General features: G+C 57.2%; 1 protein-coding gene across 1 annotated transcript in view; it reads right to left on the bottom strand.

Annotated features, from left to right (window-relative positions):
* The window catches only part of GRAMD4 (GRAM domain containing 4), a 108,070-nt gene that overhangs the window by 17,539 nt on the left and 71,181 nt on the right, over window positions 1-19,350 (bottom strand). Inside the window, exons 5-6 of the mRNA XM_032137975.2 lie at window positions 4,581-4,701; window positions 1,526-1,587 (exon numbers count right to left, since the gene is read on the bottom strand). Of these exons, the coding sequence (XP_031993866.1) occupies window positions 1,526-1,587; window positions 4,581-4,701 (183 nt within the window). The remainder of the gene's footprint in view (window positions 1-1,525; window positions 1,588-4,580; window positions 4,702-19,350) is intronic.

Genomic DNA, 19,350 nt, shown 5'->3' with positions numbered 1-19,350 from the left:
GTCCCGGGATCTCAGGGCAGGGAGGGGCCTCACTGCAAGGGCGCGGCCAGCAGGGACACAAGGAATGCTCGGAGGTGGGGCAGGGAAATGAAGGGTCCCTGTACAAGAGACTTTGAAGGGCTCAGTCCTCTGAAGAAACCAAGTGCAAACCAACCCGCACAGAGCAGAGCTGCCCCGGCCATGAAGACCTCAGTGCGGGGTCTCTGCTTTTCATGCCCTGTCCCCGGCTCTCTGCCCACCCTGGGCTCTCGTCAGCGGGCAGCCCATCCATCCAGGCTGCTCAGCCCACCTCAGCGGTCTGCATCAAACCCCCTTTCTACCTCCAGCTTGTCAGAAAGCAGCTGGAGAGGTCACTGCCCCAGCCCTGTATATCCTGCCCCAATGGATGGCATGGTGGGAGGCTGTGTCCTGGGCTGGGGGTGCCCAGCGAGCTCAGCCAGCCCAGGGTGAGCGCACGGTGACGTCGTGCTGATGACCAGCACTGTTCACCAAAAGCGAACACCTCTAGAAAGCAGCCTCCATCGCGGAAAACCGGAAGAATCCCTTGGAACGGGGGCTCAGGGGTGCAGGCCAGTCCCTCCCTTCAGAAGGCCAGTGAGGAGCCGCCTGCAGCGGGTGCTGCCTCGCCACAGTTTCGGGCCCTGGGACCAGAGGGCCTGTGGTCACCATACCCAGGGGGCTGTGGGCTCAGGGCAGAGGCTCAAGAGCCACAGGCCAAGGGGGCTGAGGTCTGCGTACCCCAAGGCCACCCGGGCAGGGACGATGGGGCCAGGGCAGGCTCCTGCGGCTTCTTCCCACCCCCAAGGCAGCCTGGCAGAGTTTTTAAGGGGAGGGTCCAGGTGAGATCGGCACACTCGTCCCAGCCGTAAGTGAACCGGCCCGGCTGTGTTCCCATGGACTTTATTTATGGACTGAAATTTCAGGTTTATATTATGTTCTCATGTCATGAAATGAAACCATTTAAATCTGTGAAGCCAGGCGGGGGCTGGAGTTTACTGAACCCCAGGTACAGGGAACTGTGCCGGCTGCCTGCAGGGCGTGGGGCAAGATGAAGAACAGGCACTCAGGGATGGAGGATGAGGAGAGAGATAAAAAGGCACATGACCCCCCCCCCCACTCGCAGCCAACCATAGCCCCACTGCCCACTTGGTCTCCTTCGGGGAAGCACCAGGGCAGCGGCAGTGACCAGCGTGGCTCTCACATCACTGTTCCGTGGGGCAAGGCTGAAACAGAGTACGTGTGTATTCCCCAAAGAACACACAATCACGCTTTAGTTGAGTGACTGGAAATTAGCGATGACGACTATGATGACTCACCACTTCGCATCAGAGACACTAACCCAGTTCTGACGGGAGGAGATTCCCGGATGCCAGCAGGTGCCTGGGCACAGAACCACCACCTGCCACCTGCCCACCTGCTGGGGGGGGGTACCTGCTCCACTGTTAACCTGGGCCTGCAGAACCAGCAGGTGAGACGCACCCACCCACCTGCCCGCCTGCCTGTCCACCCGCCCACCAGGGTGTACCTGCTCCATTGCTGGCCTGGGCCTGCCCTTTTGGGGGCTGCTGAGCCGTCTGCTCCTCGGTTCTTAAAAAGCAGGTAGAGAAGAGACAAGAAGTCTGTTAGTTCCAAACTCCATGCCAAGTCAGGCACCCCCCAGGGCTTTCGCAGCCACGTACTACACAGGAAAGGTCAGTGACAGCGGGGCTCTCTCTAGAGTCTCCACTGCTCAAATGCTGGTTCCGAGCATATCCAGGCAAGCATAGAGCTGCCTTCCTAACAGGCATACGTTTTGTTTTTAAACAGCCATTGTTTCTCACCACTCTTTCCTTTCCTATTCATTTTAGCATACTTGCTTCTTTCATCATCGTTAAACTCAGAATACTCTTATATCATCAACCCGTCTGCTAATGAAAAGATACTGATCAACACACATGTGTTTATCAGGCACCATGCCAGGCCACAGGCTGGGTGCCACCTGTCAGCAGCCGGTGCCCAGCTCCCAGCTCAGCCTACTCCAGCGACCTGCCTGGTCTGGGCAGGGGCACTAGACGGCCACCAGGGTCTGCTACCGTCCCACACCCAGCCCCTCCAGCCAAGGTCCGTGAGCAGGTGCAGCACAGAACCGGGCCAAGTGCTGTGTGGTCACCCCTAACCTTCCTAACTCTTGGGGAGCAGGAGTGGGGAGGGAGGAAGCTGGGAGAGGAGTAAACCCTGAGAAGAGAACAGAGGGTGGAGCACAGGGCATGGCCAGGTAAGCGGCGGGCAGGAAGCAGACGGTGAGGTTTCAAGGGGCTTTGGACCCACAATGGAGAGAATCTCTGCCCACTAACAAGTAGCCTTAAACCAAGGTGACTTTCTGAGAATTTTCTTAAAAACCAAAATAGAGGTTTGCATAAACAGAACTGCTGTGCTTTAATCCTGCAGCTTCAGAGTGTGTGGTGTGTGTGTGTGCAGTGTATGCGTGTTTGTGTGTGCCCTCACACACCTACCCACCCTGGACAGACCACAGCCACCCAGACCCACCCCAGATCTGCACCAGGACGACAAGGAAAGAGGAGGTCACTCTGCCTGGGACTGCTCTTCACCCCTCCTCCACCTGGCTTCCAGAAGGTTCCTAAGCGCCACCCCCATGTAAAGCAGGGGAGAGCCCTTAATGCTTGCAGGACCTTCAGCTTCCACTTCCTGGGTCACAGCCTGGATGTTCCTTCACTGCCCACTCCCCACCCATTCCCAAAGCAGAGACTGCGAGATGGGGCTCCCTGCGTCCTCACAGCTGACCCAGGCTGGGCACACCTGCCACCAAGGGGCTTTGGTAAAAGATGAGGACCAGATCCCGGAGTGGGGCTGGCGGGGGTGAGAGGATGGGAAACAGAACACAGGGAGCAGGGCCACGGGGACAGCCTCAGGCCACCTTAGCCACCGGGGGAGAAGCAGCGTCCCATGGGGGGGATGGCACTGTGGCCAAATGCCTGGGGACCGCACCTGTCCCTGGGATCTCCCAGCGTGGCAGGTCAGGTCTCTGTTGCACCTCTACATTATTAAGTGTAATTTAAGCTTTGAGCTTCTGTGGATTTTCACAGAAGGTTCAGTATCAGGTAAAGCGCCTGCCGAGGCCCATGCACCCATTTCTGATCTGGGAGGTTCTGCCAGGGCGAAATAGGAAAGTGAGGCCTCTCCCTCCCCCACACCAGCTGGATGCCCCCACATGAGCCCCCGGGGCACTCCACAAGGTCATGTTGACCTGCAGGAGGCGAGCGAGGAAGAAGTGGGAGCTAGCCCAGTGGACCCCCCCATCTTCCTGCACACTAAACCTGAGGGTGCTGAAGGGCGCTGCTGCCTCAGGGCCAGCTAAGCAGCGACACTTGGAGTCCTGACAATGACACACGGCCCCTGGAGTGCTCGGAGCGGGCAGTCAGTGCTCAGCTGGGGTGTCCCAGAGATGCCGTGTGCATCCCTACCTGGTGAGAGCCATCCATGCAGGTCATGGGAGCCATGGACAAAGGTGTGGCCAGTGGTGGTGGGAGGCTGAGGTGGGAGACCCAGAGGGAGGCTGAGTGGGAAGGCTAAGGGGGAGGCCGAGGCAGTGGAGTCTGAGGAGTTAGGCTGAAGATGATGCTGGGGGGGTGGGGGCTGGGCGGAAACTGGAGGTGGAGACTGAGGGGGAGGCTGAGGGAGTGAAGGCTGAGAGGGAGGCCGAAGCAGGAGGCTGCTGGAGTGGAGGCTGAGCAGGAGGCCTGGGAGCCAGAGGTGAGTGGCTGAGCTCCCTGGCCTCATCCACCAGGCGCCAGTTTGAACTTGTGCAGAGGGACACGGAGCCTCGTGGTGTTAGCGAGACAGAAGGGCACTGGCTTTGTAACTTGTGCTGGGGTCCTGAATGACCTGCTTCCTGCTGGCGGCACTGTGAGGCACAGGGCAGGGTGAGGGAGGAGGCTGTGAGCACTCAGGGGTCCGGCATGGGACCCACAACCAAGAGCAAAGACGTCAGCTGCAGATGTGCCTCTAGCAGCCAGGGCGGCACTGGCGCCCAGGACATGATCCTGCTAGGATGGGGGCGGGGGGCAGGGGCCACAGGGCACCCTGAGGGGCTGCAGCGTGGCTGGGGCAGACAGGGAGCATGGGAACACGCACAGGCAGCGCTGGGAGGGCAGGTCCTAGGAAGATCCTAAGAGGCCGGGCCGGCCCCGGGGTGGGACACTGGGTGGATGCACAGAACGGGGTCACCTGCAGGCCAGGATCAGAGCCACGAGGTGGCTCTGGGACTCTGCAGGCCCCATGCCAAGCCTCTCTTCAGTCAGCCTGGCCCCCGGTCTGGGGGCTGGCAGGAGCAGCTGCGTACCCTTTTCCAGACCGCCAGAGGCACAGGAAGATGACACATTGCCAAGCCCATGGCTCATGCAGGCACAGGCAGGACCTACACCTGGGCAGTCGGAGCTGGGCCCACCCTCACCCTCAGGCCTCTCCAGGGCCAAGAATGATGCTGCCAAGATGCTATGGGTGCAGCAGAGGCCGGCGGGGCAGGAGGGGTGAGGGGTTGGGGCAGCCGCACACAGGCCAGGGCCCCCAGGAAGGCGCAGTACCTGGCCTTCAGCACCTCCTGCACCTTCTGCTCCAGCTCCATCCGCCGCTGCCGCTCCCGGTCCAGCTCCTGCCGCAGCATCTCTGCGTTGGTTTCTTCTCGCAGCTTCCGGAGCTCCTCCTCTATCGGGGAGAGAACAGCCAGGTGACCATCGCTCATGTCCATGCAGCCCCCTGACTCTGGGATGCTGGGGCAGGGGTGCCTGACTCAGAAACAGCAGAGGGGTCTCTGCTCCGTAGCGGACCTGAGCACCTGACCTTCCTCCAGGGTGCAGGGTGCTCACACAGCGGGACATGCACTGGTTCCCATCCAGTCCCTCCTCCTGGGCGAGAGCTACTAACGGGGCTCTTCTTATACGACTGGGGCAAGAGCTGGGTGAAGCAAGGGTATGAATTTCCTCACTATGCTTCATAACAGTGCAACACAGAACACAAAAGCCATTTCACCAAGCACCGCCACACTGAGGACACCTGCGGAGAGGATGCTGACCGCACCCGGCCGGCCCACCACACCCACCCAGCGCCTCCACGTGCTGGGCGAGGTTCTGGGATGCGTCGGCAGCAGAGCAAAGGCCCCTGGGCCAGCGGGGACAGCCCACAGCTCAAGCTGGCCAGGGGGCCTGAGAAGAGCACGGGGCAAGCTGGACACAAGGCTGCTCTGGGAAAGCCTCAGGAGAAGGTGAGGTCTGAGTCAAGACCTAGAGGGAACACAGCGAGGCCACAGACCCTGGGAAAGAGCATCCAGGCAGAGGGAGGAGGCAGGGTCAGAGGTCAGAGGTCGGAGAGACTGGAAGACTGAGGATGGAAGGAGCCAGGAGCCAGGAGCCAGGGAGTGCAGGCAGCCTCTGGAAGTCAGGACACTTCCACCACTCGAAGATAGGAGGAGACAGGGGACCTGGCCTCTCCCCCGCTTCCTCTGCCCCATCCCTGCCTCTTCCTCCTAAAACCAACAGTGCTGGGTCACCTAAGGGCAAACCTGAGGCCCTCGCTTCTCCCCCACTGCCCTCCCAGGGCCTGGCACAGGCTCCACGCATGAAGGACAAGAGCAACAGACAGATGAGAGCAGAGAGCCGGCACCTATGGACGCCCACAGGTCCTCGGTCCTTCTCAGAGGCCTGGGCCACTGACCAGACCCTGCCCAGGCGCTCCCCTCCCCAGCCCACCCACCCTACTCTGTGTAGTGTCTCCTGCCCAGCCCAACCCTGTCTCCTTGACAGGCTCAGGCAGGTGGCCCCAGGACCAAGGTCATGGTTAAGTTCAGGTGGAACAATTCTGGTTTACGGGGCAGCAGTGGCTTGCAGAACCCAGCTGAGGGTCACCTAAGTGCTGTCTCTACCCGGAAGGCTGCCTTGACTGTGGCCTATGGTGGCTGAGGATCCAGATCAGTCAGCATCAACTTCAACTGCACAGACCACACTGACCATGGGGTGGACACGCTGAGACCTTACAAAATGGCAATGGCAGCAGGAGAAGCGCGTTTGCTGGAGTCCCAGGAGATATTCCTAAGACAAAGGAACGTGGCTGATGAATTCACCCAGGTTCTTGGGCAGGGCCAGCAGTCAGACCCCACCGGTGTGAGGCAGGAACCCTTGGGGGTCTGGCCAGCAGCCCAGGGCTGAAGGCAGGCTTCTAAGCCTGGAAGCTTCTTTCTGGGTAGGGTGGGAGTGACCCCAGTAGCTTCCTTTCCTGTCCTGGACACCTCACCACATGACTTGGGGCCACAGGGCCATACCTAAGACTCCAAAACTGGGGCCCAAGGGTAGTATGACAGCCTCAGGCCCCAGTCCCAGGCCAGTGTCCAGGAGTAGCCGTACAGAAACAGCAGGGGGCCGTGCCCAGGCAGGGAGCAGCCACGGGTGGACCAGGGTCAGCAAACCCAGAAGCCGAAGGTCAGCACACCTTCCTGCCCGGCAGCCACAGGCTCACGGTACCCAAAAGGGAAGAGACAGGCACCTGCATCTCACCAGTCCCACTCCCACTGGGGGTGCTGGATGCTGTTACTCGCTGTTACTAACCTGAGAGAAAATATTCGGATTTACCAAGGGCCAGGATCCGTTTGCTCAATGTGGGTGTCTGGAGCTCTGCCTCGCTCCCCTGCCTGCTGGGATCGGCCCTTCTCCAAGCATGGTTTCAGTGTCCTTCAGCATCCTGGACTCCTGAGAGCCCCCCGGGGCAGCTGAGCTGGCCTGGAGAAGACCCTCCCCATGGAGGCTGGGGTGGGGGGCACTGGGTCTGTCCCTGCGGACTGCCTGGTCTCATCAGGCTGGTTCCCTCCAGAGCTCCCCCTCCCCACCCCGCCTCCATTCTGGGGAGAAGCGTCTGGTCCTGGCACAGCTACTTTTCTCTGTGGACCAAGGTCCCTAACCCACTGACATGGCCAGGTTTCACCACCTGGCAGAGCGTTAGCTGAAGCCGGTGCCTCCCCAGGGTTCGGGACAGGCTGCGAGGTACCAAGTGCTCAGTCCGGGAGCTGAGCAAAGGCGGGGTCAGAATGGAGGCAGGTGGCCTCTGCCTAGGGCCTTGGGGAGGCTTCCGGGTCAGAATCAGGGGCAGGGTGCAGCCTGGCCTGGGGCTCCAGTTCAGAGCAGCAGGAAGGAGGCGGCAGGAGCAGCAGGGCCCCTGACCCAGGGCTGTGGGGGATACGTCTCCAGGGCTGAGGGAGCTACCCCCCAGCCCTCCCTGGGCGGCCGGCTGGCTCCTTTACAGCAGAGGGGAGCAGTGCCAGCCACACTCGGGCGGGGTCCCTTCACCCCCTACACATCTGGGGTTCTTTCTTCCAAGATCCCAGATCCATCCGCTCTGCTGGTCTCTCAGCTGCCCCAGCCCCACCCCCAAGTTCTTAACGGGCCTCCCAGCTCCTTGCACACCCTCCCGTCTGGCTCGAAGCTGAGGTCCAAGGCTGCTTTTAAAGCACAAGCCAGAACTTGTTGCTTTCCCGCTTAGAACTCCTCACCGGGCTGGCAATGAATCCAACTTCCCAGCTTGAAGCTCCCTCCCGAGGCCCCCACCCACCCACTCCCAGCCTCAGCGCCCTCCACACCACCCCTCATCTTTGCTTTTTGGGCTCAAGCCACAGAGACCTGCTTTTAGGTCCTCAAATGTCCAGAAAATATTCAGCTTTGCCGAGGGTCAGGCCTGCCCCAGGACCTTTGCATGTGCTGGCCCTGCTCCCAAGGAAGCTTCTCTTCTGCCCTCCAGGGTAAGGTGTCCCTCAGCCTCAGTCCTGACCCCAATACCACCTCCCCGAGTGACTTCCCCAACAGCTCCCCACTCTGGCATAGCCTTCTGTCATTTTCTCTCACGGGTCCTGTTCTTTCCTCTTGGGGACACGATTCCCACTCCGTGTGCTGGGTGGGGATTCCCAGAAATGGCACACAACGTCCTGGTAACGTGTGACGTTTCCAAGCCTCCATTACTTGCAGGCCTCCCTGACTTGTGCCCAACACACCCCACAGGTTCTGGAGGAGGGACCACCCCGGTGTCACCATCTGTTCCGGCCCCAAGACCCAGCCTGGCCCAAGGAGAATCCAGCAAGATGTGGTGAAGGGAGAGTGGTTGGGAGGGGAGCTTGGCCGGTTCTCACACAGTGCATCTAGCAGGGAGGGCAGATGCGCTGACCAGCGGGCCGTGCACGGAGTGGAGACAGCCAGGGACTTGGAAATTCAGTGTCACAGCCCTAACACGGTGATCAGTCCACAAACCCCACCGCCTGCAGGGACCTCCACCCAGCCCCTTGCCAACCTTGCATGTGGCACGAGCCCCCAGCCCCCCGCCCTCGCAGAGCCACTTGAGGGCCAGCTCTGGCACGCCTTCATCAGAAATACTCAGGTAATCATCACATGCCAGGCTCTGCCAAGGTGCCGGGACACCACCATGAACAGAGGGGACACCACCCTGCCCTGAGAGGGTGCCTGGGTGGGTCCCCAAGAGCAGCATGGAGCATGTGAACCCACTGCGTGGGCCCGGGCTGGCCCCGGCCTGGCCCTGGGGCCCTTGGTGGGCGGGTCCACGCCCCAAGGCAGGAAGAATCTGGGGACCCTTCCTCCGAGAGAGGTCACATGCCCACTGACAGCCAGGAGAAGCTGGGCATCTTGACCCACCTGAGATGGATGCTGCCCCCCCACCCCACCCCCCAGCCACCTCCAAGGGACCCGATTCTCAGCTGCCTGGCCCCTCTTTCGGTCTGCCTGGCATACAGAAGGGGCTTAATCAAGGCTCACTGGATGAGCGAAGGAAGGAACCAAGTGCCCCGTCAGCCGGTGTTTCTCCCCAAAGGGAGCGTCCACCTGGCTCAGTCCCGAATTTGGAGCCAGCTGGGGAGGGTTCAGAGACAGCCACGTGGTGTTTTCATCTCATGCCTCTGTCTTCATGTTGTGGCAGTGACTCTATCGCGTGGGAACACAGAGGTGAGACAAGTCACACTGGGCAGCCTTGCTCCCGGCAGGCCTCTTGGGCGGAGTAGGCCAAGGCGGGAAGGCTCAGGTACTTTCCCAGGTTAACTCCTAGTACCCACACATCACCTCCTCTGATCTTGGCCCTGTCAAGGTCAAGGCAGCCCACATGCCTCTCCATCCATAGGTCAGAGAGGCACTTTGGCCCCTCCCTGCACGGGTAACAGGAAACCACATTTTCCTAAATGGGGCTGCCCCCTATGCCCCTTCCTGGAGTCACTAAGCTGTGAAAGGGCAGCAGCCAGCCAGGTTCCACCACACGGCAGAGCACTGGCCAAAGCCTGGGTCAAGGTGGCCAGTCCCAGCCCAGGGACGGATGTAGATGGATGCGGACACAGGTCCCTCCTGGAGCCAGGGATGCCGTGTCGTGCCTGCCTGTGTGAAAAGGCACACTCACAAGCCTGGGTTCAGAGGTCAAAAGGGCCTCAGGCAGCCGCCCCTTTTTCCACCCTGGACCTCCTGGTGTCAGGCTCTCTGTAGAATCCAGACAAATGTGAACGCCAGAGCCCCGCCATCCTCGCTGCTCAGAGCCCAGGGGACGCCTGGCTCCCCGGTCGGCGGGCGGCACGGCACCCTCAGCCTTGCAGACAGGGCTCCTCGGACAGCGTGGCAAATCAGCCTGTCCCAGCTTCTGGAAGAGCCATGAGGCTTCCCACCTTTGCCCAGTGTTCTTCCTGATTGTACAAAGACAGCTAAGTAAACGAAACCGGCCAGAGAGTCTGACCGCTGATCTCCCATGAGTCCTTGCTATCTCTGAGCACATGGCTCCCTGCAAGGCCAAGCTGCTGTCTCTCCAGAAACTGAAATGATGATCACATGCCCCATGACTCCATCGCACAGGCTGCCTCCCGCCCAGCAGTGACACATTCAGGTCAACTGCAGTGTGCCGAGCACAGCTGTATCTTTCCACAGGACAAAGGCGATGCAAATCCCCCATCATCAATTTTTCTTTCTCTTCCCCAAGTAAGGAAAGAAACAAGAGGGCCGATTTCCAGCCCGGAGCAAACTGCTGAGCTGGTATTCACACGGCAGACTCCTCTCGTCCAGCCCCGGCCCCCGTCCAGGCACCGAAAATCTGCGGCTGCTGCCGAGGCTCTGGGTTCCCTCGGCCTCCGGAGTGGGCCTCCTTGTGCCCCGAGCTGCTCACAGACACCGAGGACGCCGGGCTGCCCCACCCACAGGCCTCCCTGCCCCGCAGGTCAGGGCCAAGGTGTCCTGCAGGGTGGGGGTAGGAGCGAGGCCACACACAGGGCAGGCCACGGAGCCCCTTGGTGACCTCTGCATTTGTTTCCCATGGCTCGCCACCAACACAACGGCTTAAAACAACACAAACGTATTCTCTTACAGTTCTGGGGTCAGAAGTCCAACCTGGGTCTCCCTGGGCTGAGGTCATGGCGTGCACAGGGCTGTTCCTTCTGGAGGCTCCGGGTAGGGGGAGACCCATTTCCTGCCTTTCCAGCTTCCTGAGGCCCCTGTGCTCCTTGGCTTGTGGCCCCCAGGAAGCAATGACGTCACTGTGACCTCTAACTCCACCCTTACGTGGCCTCCTCTGACCTTCCTGCTGTCTCCTTCTCAGAACCACACACCACAAAGTGTGGTGACTGCACCCCCAGATAATCCAGAACCATCTCCACCAAAGGTCTGTGACTCATCCACATCTACAAAGTCCCTTCTGCCATGGGAGGCCACATTCACAGGCTGGGGGAACATGGACACTCTGTGGGGCCATGATTGTGCCAACCACACTCTGCCTCGAGACAATCGTGTCAAGCATAGGAACCAAGTGCCTAGGCAGGCTGGGAGAGTCCTCTTCGTCCACCTGGCCTGGCGTGGACTTTCCTGCCCCTGGCAGTCCTTGGGTCATAAAACCACTGGAAGCCCTCCTTTGGTGGGTCCAGGAGCCCTAAAGGAGTACGGGGTCCCTGGCAGCCCCTAGCTCTGTCTCTCTCCTCCCTACCTCCAGCTCTGCCCCCAAAGGCACCTGAAGCAGGATTCCCCGGTGCCGCCACCAAGGCGACCCCACCAGAAAAGTGCACACCGAGCCTCTCTAAACCCCCACAGTGAACAGCACGGACGGAGGGGATGTTCCAGAGTCACCCATGTGGCCCACAAATGCATGATCTGCCACAGCGCGTCCTAATGGCAGCACGGGGCACCTGCTCTCCCAACACCCCCTGCACCTGTCTCGGGCACAGACATGTGCAAGACGTGTGTGAGGAGAGTCCAGGTGGCAGCCATACACACCGCACAGGGATGGGAGGCTGCCCGGGTGAACCAGGATCATGTGATATCACACGTGCCGGGGGCCAAGTCACAGGTGGAGACCCAGGGACAGGAGCCGTGGCCCGCAACATCAGACCAGAAAGTCACGGCCCTGCAGGAGCAGAGGAGCCACCACATCAGAGGCCACGGCTTGTGCAGATCCCGTGGCACTGTTTCCAGCCCAGTGAGCTGCGCCTCTTCCAGGGTCGGCCGAAATGGGCTGAGTGCACAGCAGACCAGGTCACAGCAGCCACCAAATGGCAAGGAACCCAGTGGGAGGCCAGGGGCCCAAAATGCCTGCCCAAGGAGTGAGTCGGACCCTAGAACCTAAGTCCCAAGGGAGCACCTGGAAGGAGAAATCTGTGCCTGCCTCGTGAGTTCTCATCCAGGGGTCTGCTCCCCCAATGCCTAGGAAGGCACGTCAGCCGTCTCATTGTCAGGAAGGAAAGCGAGACGGCCCCGAGTGGCACACGGGGAAACCAGGATGGCTACCCAATGGGCCAGGGTCTGCCCCCACTCCAACGTATCACAAGAGCCATTGGGCAGCAAAATATGTCGGGGAGAAGGGAAGATGGAAGGAGGCCCAGGGGACACTCTGTGTGCCCAGAGGGACCCTCAGACCCACAAACGTCTTGCAGTCAGGGGACAAGCTCTAGCGCAAGGTTCAAGGACGCTCACGAGGAAGAGTAGCTCTGGTCCTGCAGGCAGCCCCGCCCACTTCCAGACCGCACCAGCCACCACTCTCCAAGGAATGAAGCAGAATCAGCCACAGACTAGGAGCCTCCGGGACAGGACAAGAGCCTGGCGTGGCGACACATGGCACATAGAAATCGCCCCCACAGAGGCTAAAGGAAGCCCCAGGACAGCCAGGCTGGTTGTGCACCCACCCGCTCCAGCCTTCACGCCTCCCCAGCGTCTGCGAGGAGAAGGGCAGGGACAACCACCTCACTGGTCACTCTGGGGCAATCCCCAGAACATTCCCTCATGAGTGAACAGCCACCCTGATTTGAGGGGAGGCAAAGGAGATGCGTCAGCTCAGGCCTACGCAGGCCCAGACTGGGAGGCTGAGGCCCGGCCCTCCATCCAGCCTCGACGCCCAGCCCTCCACCCAGCCTCGACGCCCAGCCCTCCACCCAGCCTCGACGCCCAGCCCTCCACCCAGCCTCGACGCTCAGCGCACAGGGAAGTTACTGGGAGGAAGGAAAGCAGTTCTGCGGCTATTTTTAAACCTGTAAAAGTAGATCTCTCAGGCAGGAGTCCTCTTGGCACAGGACTGATTCAACAGGCCCAGCCTCACCCAAAAATAAAAATCAAGTGATAATCTTTAAATAAAACTCCTTCCCACCAGGCCAGGGGCGCGAACTCAGGATCCACCCACAAAGCTGCTCCTGGCCTGGCAGAGGCCCGCACCCGCGGAGGCCCGCACCCCCGGAGGCCCGCACCCCCGGAGGCCCGCACACCCAGAGGCCCCACCTGGCCACCTCCCCCAGACTCTCACCTGAACTCTCCCAGGCCAATTCAGCCCTCCCGCCATCACCACAGGAACTTTCTAGAAGACAGGCATGGCCTCCATCGAATCACCAGGCTGCAAGTTACACTGCAGAGCCCAGAGTACGGCTTCACCTACAGCCGCCAGCACAGAGGCAGCCCTTTTAACCCCTTCCTCCCATGGCCCTCCCTGCTCGGGGAAAACAGATAATTCCAAGAAATGCTTTGCTTTTATTGTGAAGTTTTGCCTGCATTTTCTCCCTAACATTTATTTATTGCGGTGTCATTTATCGCTATGTGCAGAGGTAATATTTACTGAACGATCAACTGTTAACACCGTCTTGGCTGGTAACCAGGAAGGAGAAAGCTTCCAAGCACGTCACATTCTAACGTTGTAGGCTGCTGCGTGCATAGCTGGCCGACCACCGTTTTAGGTACATTTCAGGACACCAATGCAGGATCTAAGGTGGACAAATAATGTACTGACATTTTTACCATGTCAAATAAGAAGAACTAGGATCCCAGCCAGGGTTTTCACCCAGAGCAGCTGGTTTTCAGAAACCGATGCCTGCCTCTCCCTGTGAGAGGCACGCGGCATCTGACAGCCCGTGGGCTGGACTCTGGGGCTCCGGCCCAGCACGGAGCCAGGAGAGGCGTGTGCTCAACAGCACGTGCCGTCCCTCGCCCCCACAACCTCCCTTTCCAACCAAGCGCTTGGCACCCAGCAGCCAAGCCCTCCGGGCCCCCAGTCCCTTCCCACAGCAACAGGCTCTCTGCCAAGCACCTGCTCCCTGCTGAGTGTGGGCTAGGGGCAATCAGGGACACTCTCCAACTCCAGTTCCAGCTGGTGACTCTAGGCCCCAAAGCACTAGGAAGCAAAGGTGGCACAGATAAAACTGCGCCTGGGACCAAACACCAGACAGAATGGGAGCAAGGAGGTGCATCTGGAGCTCTGGAAGGTGGCCAGTGAAGCCTTAAAGTATGTGCAAAAGAGCATGCCTAGTGGAGGAAACAGCCATTAGTTCATTTGTCTACCCATCCATCCATCCATCCATCCATCCATCCATCCATGCATCCATCAATCATTTACCCACACATTACCTAATCTGCTCATTCGTTTGCCTTCTCATTGATGCATCCATCTATCCAATCACCTGTCCATCCACCCACATGTCCATCCATCCACACATCCACTCACCCACCCATCTAACCATCCCTTCTCCCATTCACCCACCCAACTATCTGTCTACTCACCCATCCATCCATTCATCCATCCATCCATCCTCATCCATCCATCCATCCATCCATCCATCACCCATTCATCCATCCATCCATCCATCCACTCACCTATCCATCCATCCATCCACTTATCCATCCCACCCATTTACCTAATCTACCTATTCCTTTGCCTACTCACTGATCCATCCATCCATCCACTCACCCATCCATCCATCTACATGTCCACTCATCCATCCATTTATCCATCCACCTATCCATCTATCCAGCAATGCATCCATCTACCCATCCACCCACCCGTCCACCCATCTACCTATCCACTCACCCACAGCCATCCATCCATCCATATAGACATACATACAGTTGTGCGCTGAGCATCCAGTAGCTGCCAGGCTCTGGGCCCAAGCCTTTGGAAATCACAGATAAGGCAGCAGCTACCTTTACTCCCTCCCATATGACTCCAGTTGGTAGATGAATATGACAAATAAGGGTCTCCTTACAGAGCTGGGACATCAGGACACGCCAACTGCTCCACCAGTACTCTCCATGTGCCACAAGAGAGCCCGTCTCTGCCATGCAGCCTCATCTACAGATGAGGTGCAGAGGACAGGAAGGCTTGCTGGCCTGGGGAGTGTCTCACCCACTGCACGCAGGACCTCGGCTGTGAGGCCAGGGACCTGGGATGTGTTCAGCAGGGCGGGACGCAGCGACTAGAGAGGTCACAGAGGTGGGCAGTGGTTCCCGACTTAACACTTCCCATGGAATTCAACACAGGCATCATCCAAAACACCTGTCAGACGATGATGCTGGACCCAGGACCTGCAGCTGTTGCAAAACACACAGGCAGGTGTGTTCAGGCTCCCTCTCTGACTTCACCCCAGCCCCTGGGGGCAGCAGGGAGGAGGCCCCCCACTGGCAGGATCAGGGGTTTCTCCTTTGAGGTGTGAGCTCCAGGGACGGGACAGGCCAGGAACTCGGTGTGGTGGGGTCAGCTCACCCCTGTACTCAAAGATCTGTCCTGGGCAATGAAGGATCCCAGGGCCAAACATCCACAATGTGTAATTAAAGAGCAGACAGGTGTTCATGGGGCAATGGAGGTGATGGAGAAACAGGGATTGGGGGCCAACTTCATTTTTTCCTAGGGAAATTCCATATAATATAGACACGCCACTGTATCAGTGCTACCTGTCTTCATCTTCTGCCTATCTGCTCCCTTCTGTAGGTCTGGGTCACCTGCTCACAGTCGTCACTTATTAAACATGTCACTCTAGGGCAGAACCAGACCAACCCAGTGTCTGGCCCTGGAAGTCTGATATGGTTTGGCTGTGTCCCCACCCAAATCTCATCTTGAATTCCCACGTGTCGTGGGAGGGACCCTGTGGGAGGTAATTAAAACACGGGGGCAGGTCTCTCCTGTGCTGTTCTTGTGATGGTGAAGGAGTCTCATGAGATCTGATGGTTTTATAAGGGGGAGTTTCCCTGCACAAGCTCTCTCTTTGCCTGCTGCCATCTGCTAAGATGTGACTTGCTCCTCCTTGCCTTCCGCCACGATTGTGAGGCCTCCCCAGCCAGGTGGAACTGTGAGTCCATTAAACCGCTTTTGTTTGTAAAGTGCCAGTCTCAGGTATGTCTTTATCAGCAGCGTGAAAACACACTAATACAGACTCTAGCTTTTCACCACCGGAGAAACTGTAAGAGCAGAGCTGAAAAGGCCTGAGCCATGAACCACACCCACAGGCCCAGGTCCAAAGGGGCAAGTCCAGAGACATCGAGTCAACCCCACACCTAAGCCTGTCTCCATCAGGCCTCAAAAGGACACCCCCACCAGCAGGCGGCTGGCAGCTCCCCAGACCCTTCTGCTTCCGGAAGACTTCAATGGTAAGGAAGGTTTTCCTCACTCTGAATCACCCAGTACAGCCACCTAGAAACTTCCCTTCCCCTCCAGGACCCCTCCATTAAAGCTGTGCATTCAGAGGAAGGCCTGCAGGCCTCGGGAAGCAGATGGCCGGCCCCTCCTGCCAGCTTCTTGGAGAAGATCTCCCATGGCGTAAGGGCTGGCCACTCTCATCCCTGTATGTCAGAGCAGGAAAGGGAGCTTCCGGGAGCATCAGGGGCTCAGGAGGAAAAGGCAGCTTCTTTCCAAGTCACACTCTTGAGGAACCGCTGCCACTGCCCGTGTGACTGCCTCTGCCAGGAATCCACCCATGTCTGGCACTACGAGGGTACCCATGCCCAGAGACAGGGCGTGGTAGCCTAGGGGAGCACCCTCCAGCTCAGCCAGGGAGGCATCTGCAGCCCTCTCCAGCAACACAGCAAGAAGAAAGGCAGTCACGAGGGCTCCCCTACACAGCCTAGCAACCAGGAAGCCCCCAGGAAGAGAAGCTCCCTGGCCCCGAGGGTCCTCAGAAGCACTTCCCCCCAAAATCCAAATTCTACATCACAATGCTCTTGGGTAGAGGCTGTGTGTGCACCTTACAACCCTGGGGAATCTCATCTCCCAGAGCCTGTGCACAGCAGGTGACTAGTGACCAACAGATACACACGCATGCACGGCAACCGCACTCAAAAAGCACTAGCAACCAAAATGCATTTGGGGCTAAATAAAAATGCATGATGCTTTTAATTTATTTATGTGCTTCTTTAACAAATTTAGGCTCCTGCCTTCAGCCACGAGCCAAAATCCATTTCAACTTCACATTCTTCATCCTGTGTCATTTGCTTGCAAGAACATTTGTGCTCTTCAGGATTTAATCATCAGAGAAGGCTGCGGCACACTTGGGCCATTTGCTCTCCTCTGTGACGAATAACACTCTGCTTTCTGAGAGGAAGCACTATAGATAATTGAGTGGAATTTTAACACTGACCACTTAGCTGTTTTATAGGTAGGGGAGCTGAGGCCCCAAACGGGTAAATGCTCACAGCCACCTGCTAGCCAGTGCCTGAGTCAAGAATTAGAACTGGGTCCTGACTCCTGAACACGCCAGCACTCCCTCCTGCAGGTCAGGAGAGGCACAGATGGCCACAGTGGCACACAGATGTTGGCTTAGTGACAACCGGAATATGTCTGTGGGTCCCCAGATTACATAATGTCCTTTCTTACATTCTATATCCTTCTGGGGACTAAGATGGGAGTGAGAATGGGACAAGGCACAGGTTCTGCTGGGTGAACTCCAACTAATCTGCAATTTATCCCTCCATTCACCAAGCTCCCACTATACCCAAGATATCATGCCTGGGGTATAAAAACAAGCTCATCCCATATCCTCCAGGTGCAGACAGCCTGCTAAGAACTATCAGTAACTGCTAACATCCTCTACTCCTGGAGACAGTACAACCGTCCATCAACAGGGAACAAGCAAGGCTAGGCACAGTGGCTCACGCCTGTAATAAACTTTGAGAGGCCGAGGCGGATGGATGGCTTGAGTCCAGGAGTTCAAGATCAGCCTGGGCAACATGGTGAAGCCCTGTCTCCACAAAAAAAAAACAAAAAAGCCATGTGCGGTGGCATATGCCTATAGTCCCTGCTACTCAGGAGGCTGAGGTGGGAGGATTGCTTGAGCCTGGGAAGTCGTGGCTGCAGTGAACCAGGATCGTGCTACTGCACTCCGGCCTGAGTGACAGAATGAGACCCTATCTCAAAAACAAAACAAAGTAAAAAAAAAAAAAAACGGAACAAGTGGACAAGTGGATGAAGCCATGCTACAGTTACACCATGGACACAAATGTAACCCGGAACAGGGACAGATGTAACCTGGGACAGGGACAGGTGTAACATGGAACAGAGGCAGGTGTAACCCGGGACAGGGACAAGTTTAACACAGGACAGGTGTAACCCAGAAAAGAGATGGGTGTAACCCGGGACAGGGACAGGTATAACCTGGAACAGGGACAGGTGTGACCTGGAACCAGGACCGGTGTGACCAGGGACAGGTGTAACCCAGGACAGGGACAAGTGTAACATGGGACAGGTGTAACCCAGAAAAGGGATGGGTGTAACATGGAACAGGGATAGGTGCCACCCAGAACAGGGACAGGTGTAACCTGGAACAGGGACAGATGTAATACGGAACAGGGACAGTTGTAACACGGAACAAGGACAGTTGTAACACGGAACAGGAACAGATGTAACATGGAACAGGGGCAGGTGTAACATGGAACAGGGGCAGGTGTAACCCAGAACAGGGACAGGTGTATCCCAGAACAGGGACAGGTATAACACGAAACAGGAACAGATGTAACCCAGAACAGGGGCAGGTGTAACACGAAACAGGGACAGGTGTAACCCAGAACAGGGGCAGGTGTAACACGGAACAGGGACAGTTGTAACACAGAACAAGGACAGGTGTAACACGGAACGGGGCAGGTGTAACACAGAACAGGGGCAGGTGTAACCTGGAACAGGGATTATCTCTGTGTACCATTTTGGAGTGACCTACAGGATATAATGTGAGTGTGCAGAAAGTGTGAGCACCTTAACTTTTATCTAAGCAGGAAGGTAAGAACCAATATAGATGCTCATGTTTATTAAAAAATTTCAGTTGGAAGAATACAGTGTAAAATTAGAAGAAAACTGGTTATCTACAGGGGAAGAGAGGAAATGGGGGCGGGGTGCAAGGAGAGAAACTAGACTTCTCTGAATATACCTTGACTTTGGAACCATGGAAACGATTTTAGATAGCTATACGAATAAATTTAATTTAAAAAAAGCATTCTCTACATCATGCATTATGGGACAAAATGGCATCATGTACCTGCCGATGTGACACTACAGACACACCATCATGTCTGTGGCACCTGGACATAATCGTATGACCTGAGTCTCTTCATGAGGAAATGGGACAAACCCAAGTTGAGGACAGTCTGCAAAATAACTGACCTGTGCTCTTCAAAAATGTCAGTATCAGGAAACAAAGAAAGAACTACTGCTCCAGGTGAAAGGAGACGAAAGAGGCATGAAACTATCGCAACTCTGAACTGTCTTTTGCTACAAAGGACATTACTAGATGATAGTGAAGTTGGAATAAGATCTCAGACCAGATAATAATAGCATTGTATCAATGTTAATTTCCTGATTTTGATAACTGTCCTGAAGTTAGATAAGAGAATATCCTTGCCTTTAGGAAATACTACGAAAGTATTTAGCATGCAGGGGCATTGTGTCTGCAACTGACCATCAAGCAGCTCAGAAAAAAAGAATACATGGATGGATGGATGGATGGATGGATGGATGGATGGATGGATGAATGGATAAATGGATGGATGGACGGACAGATGGACGGATGGATGGATGGATGGATGGATGGATGGATGGATGGATGGATCCATCCATCCATCC

The sequence above is a fragment of the Hylobates moloch genome, unplaced genomic scaffold, assembly GCF_009828535.3.
Source record: "Hylobates moloch isolate HMO894 unplaced genomic scaffold, HMol_V3 SCAFFOLD_19, whole genome shotgun sequence".
NCBI classification, from domain to species: domain Eukaryota; kingdom Metazoa; phylum Chordata; class Mammalia; order Primates; family Hylobatidae; genus Hylobates; species Hylobates moloch.
Note: the sequence above shows the minus strand (reverse complement) of the source record. Positions and strands in the feature narration are given on the sequence as shown.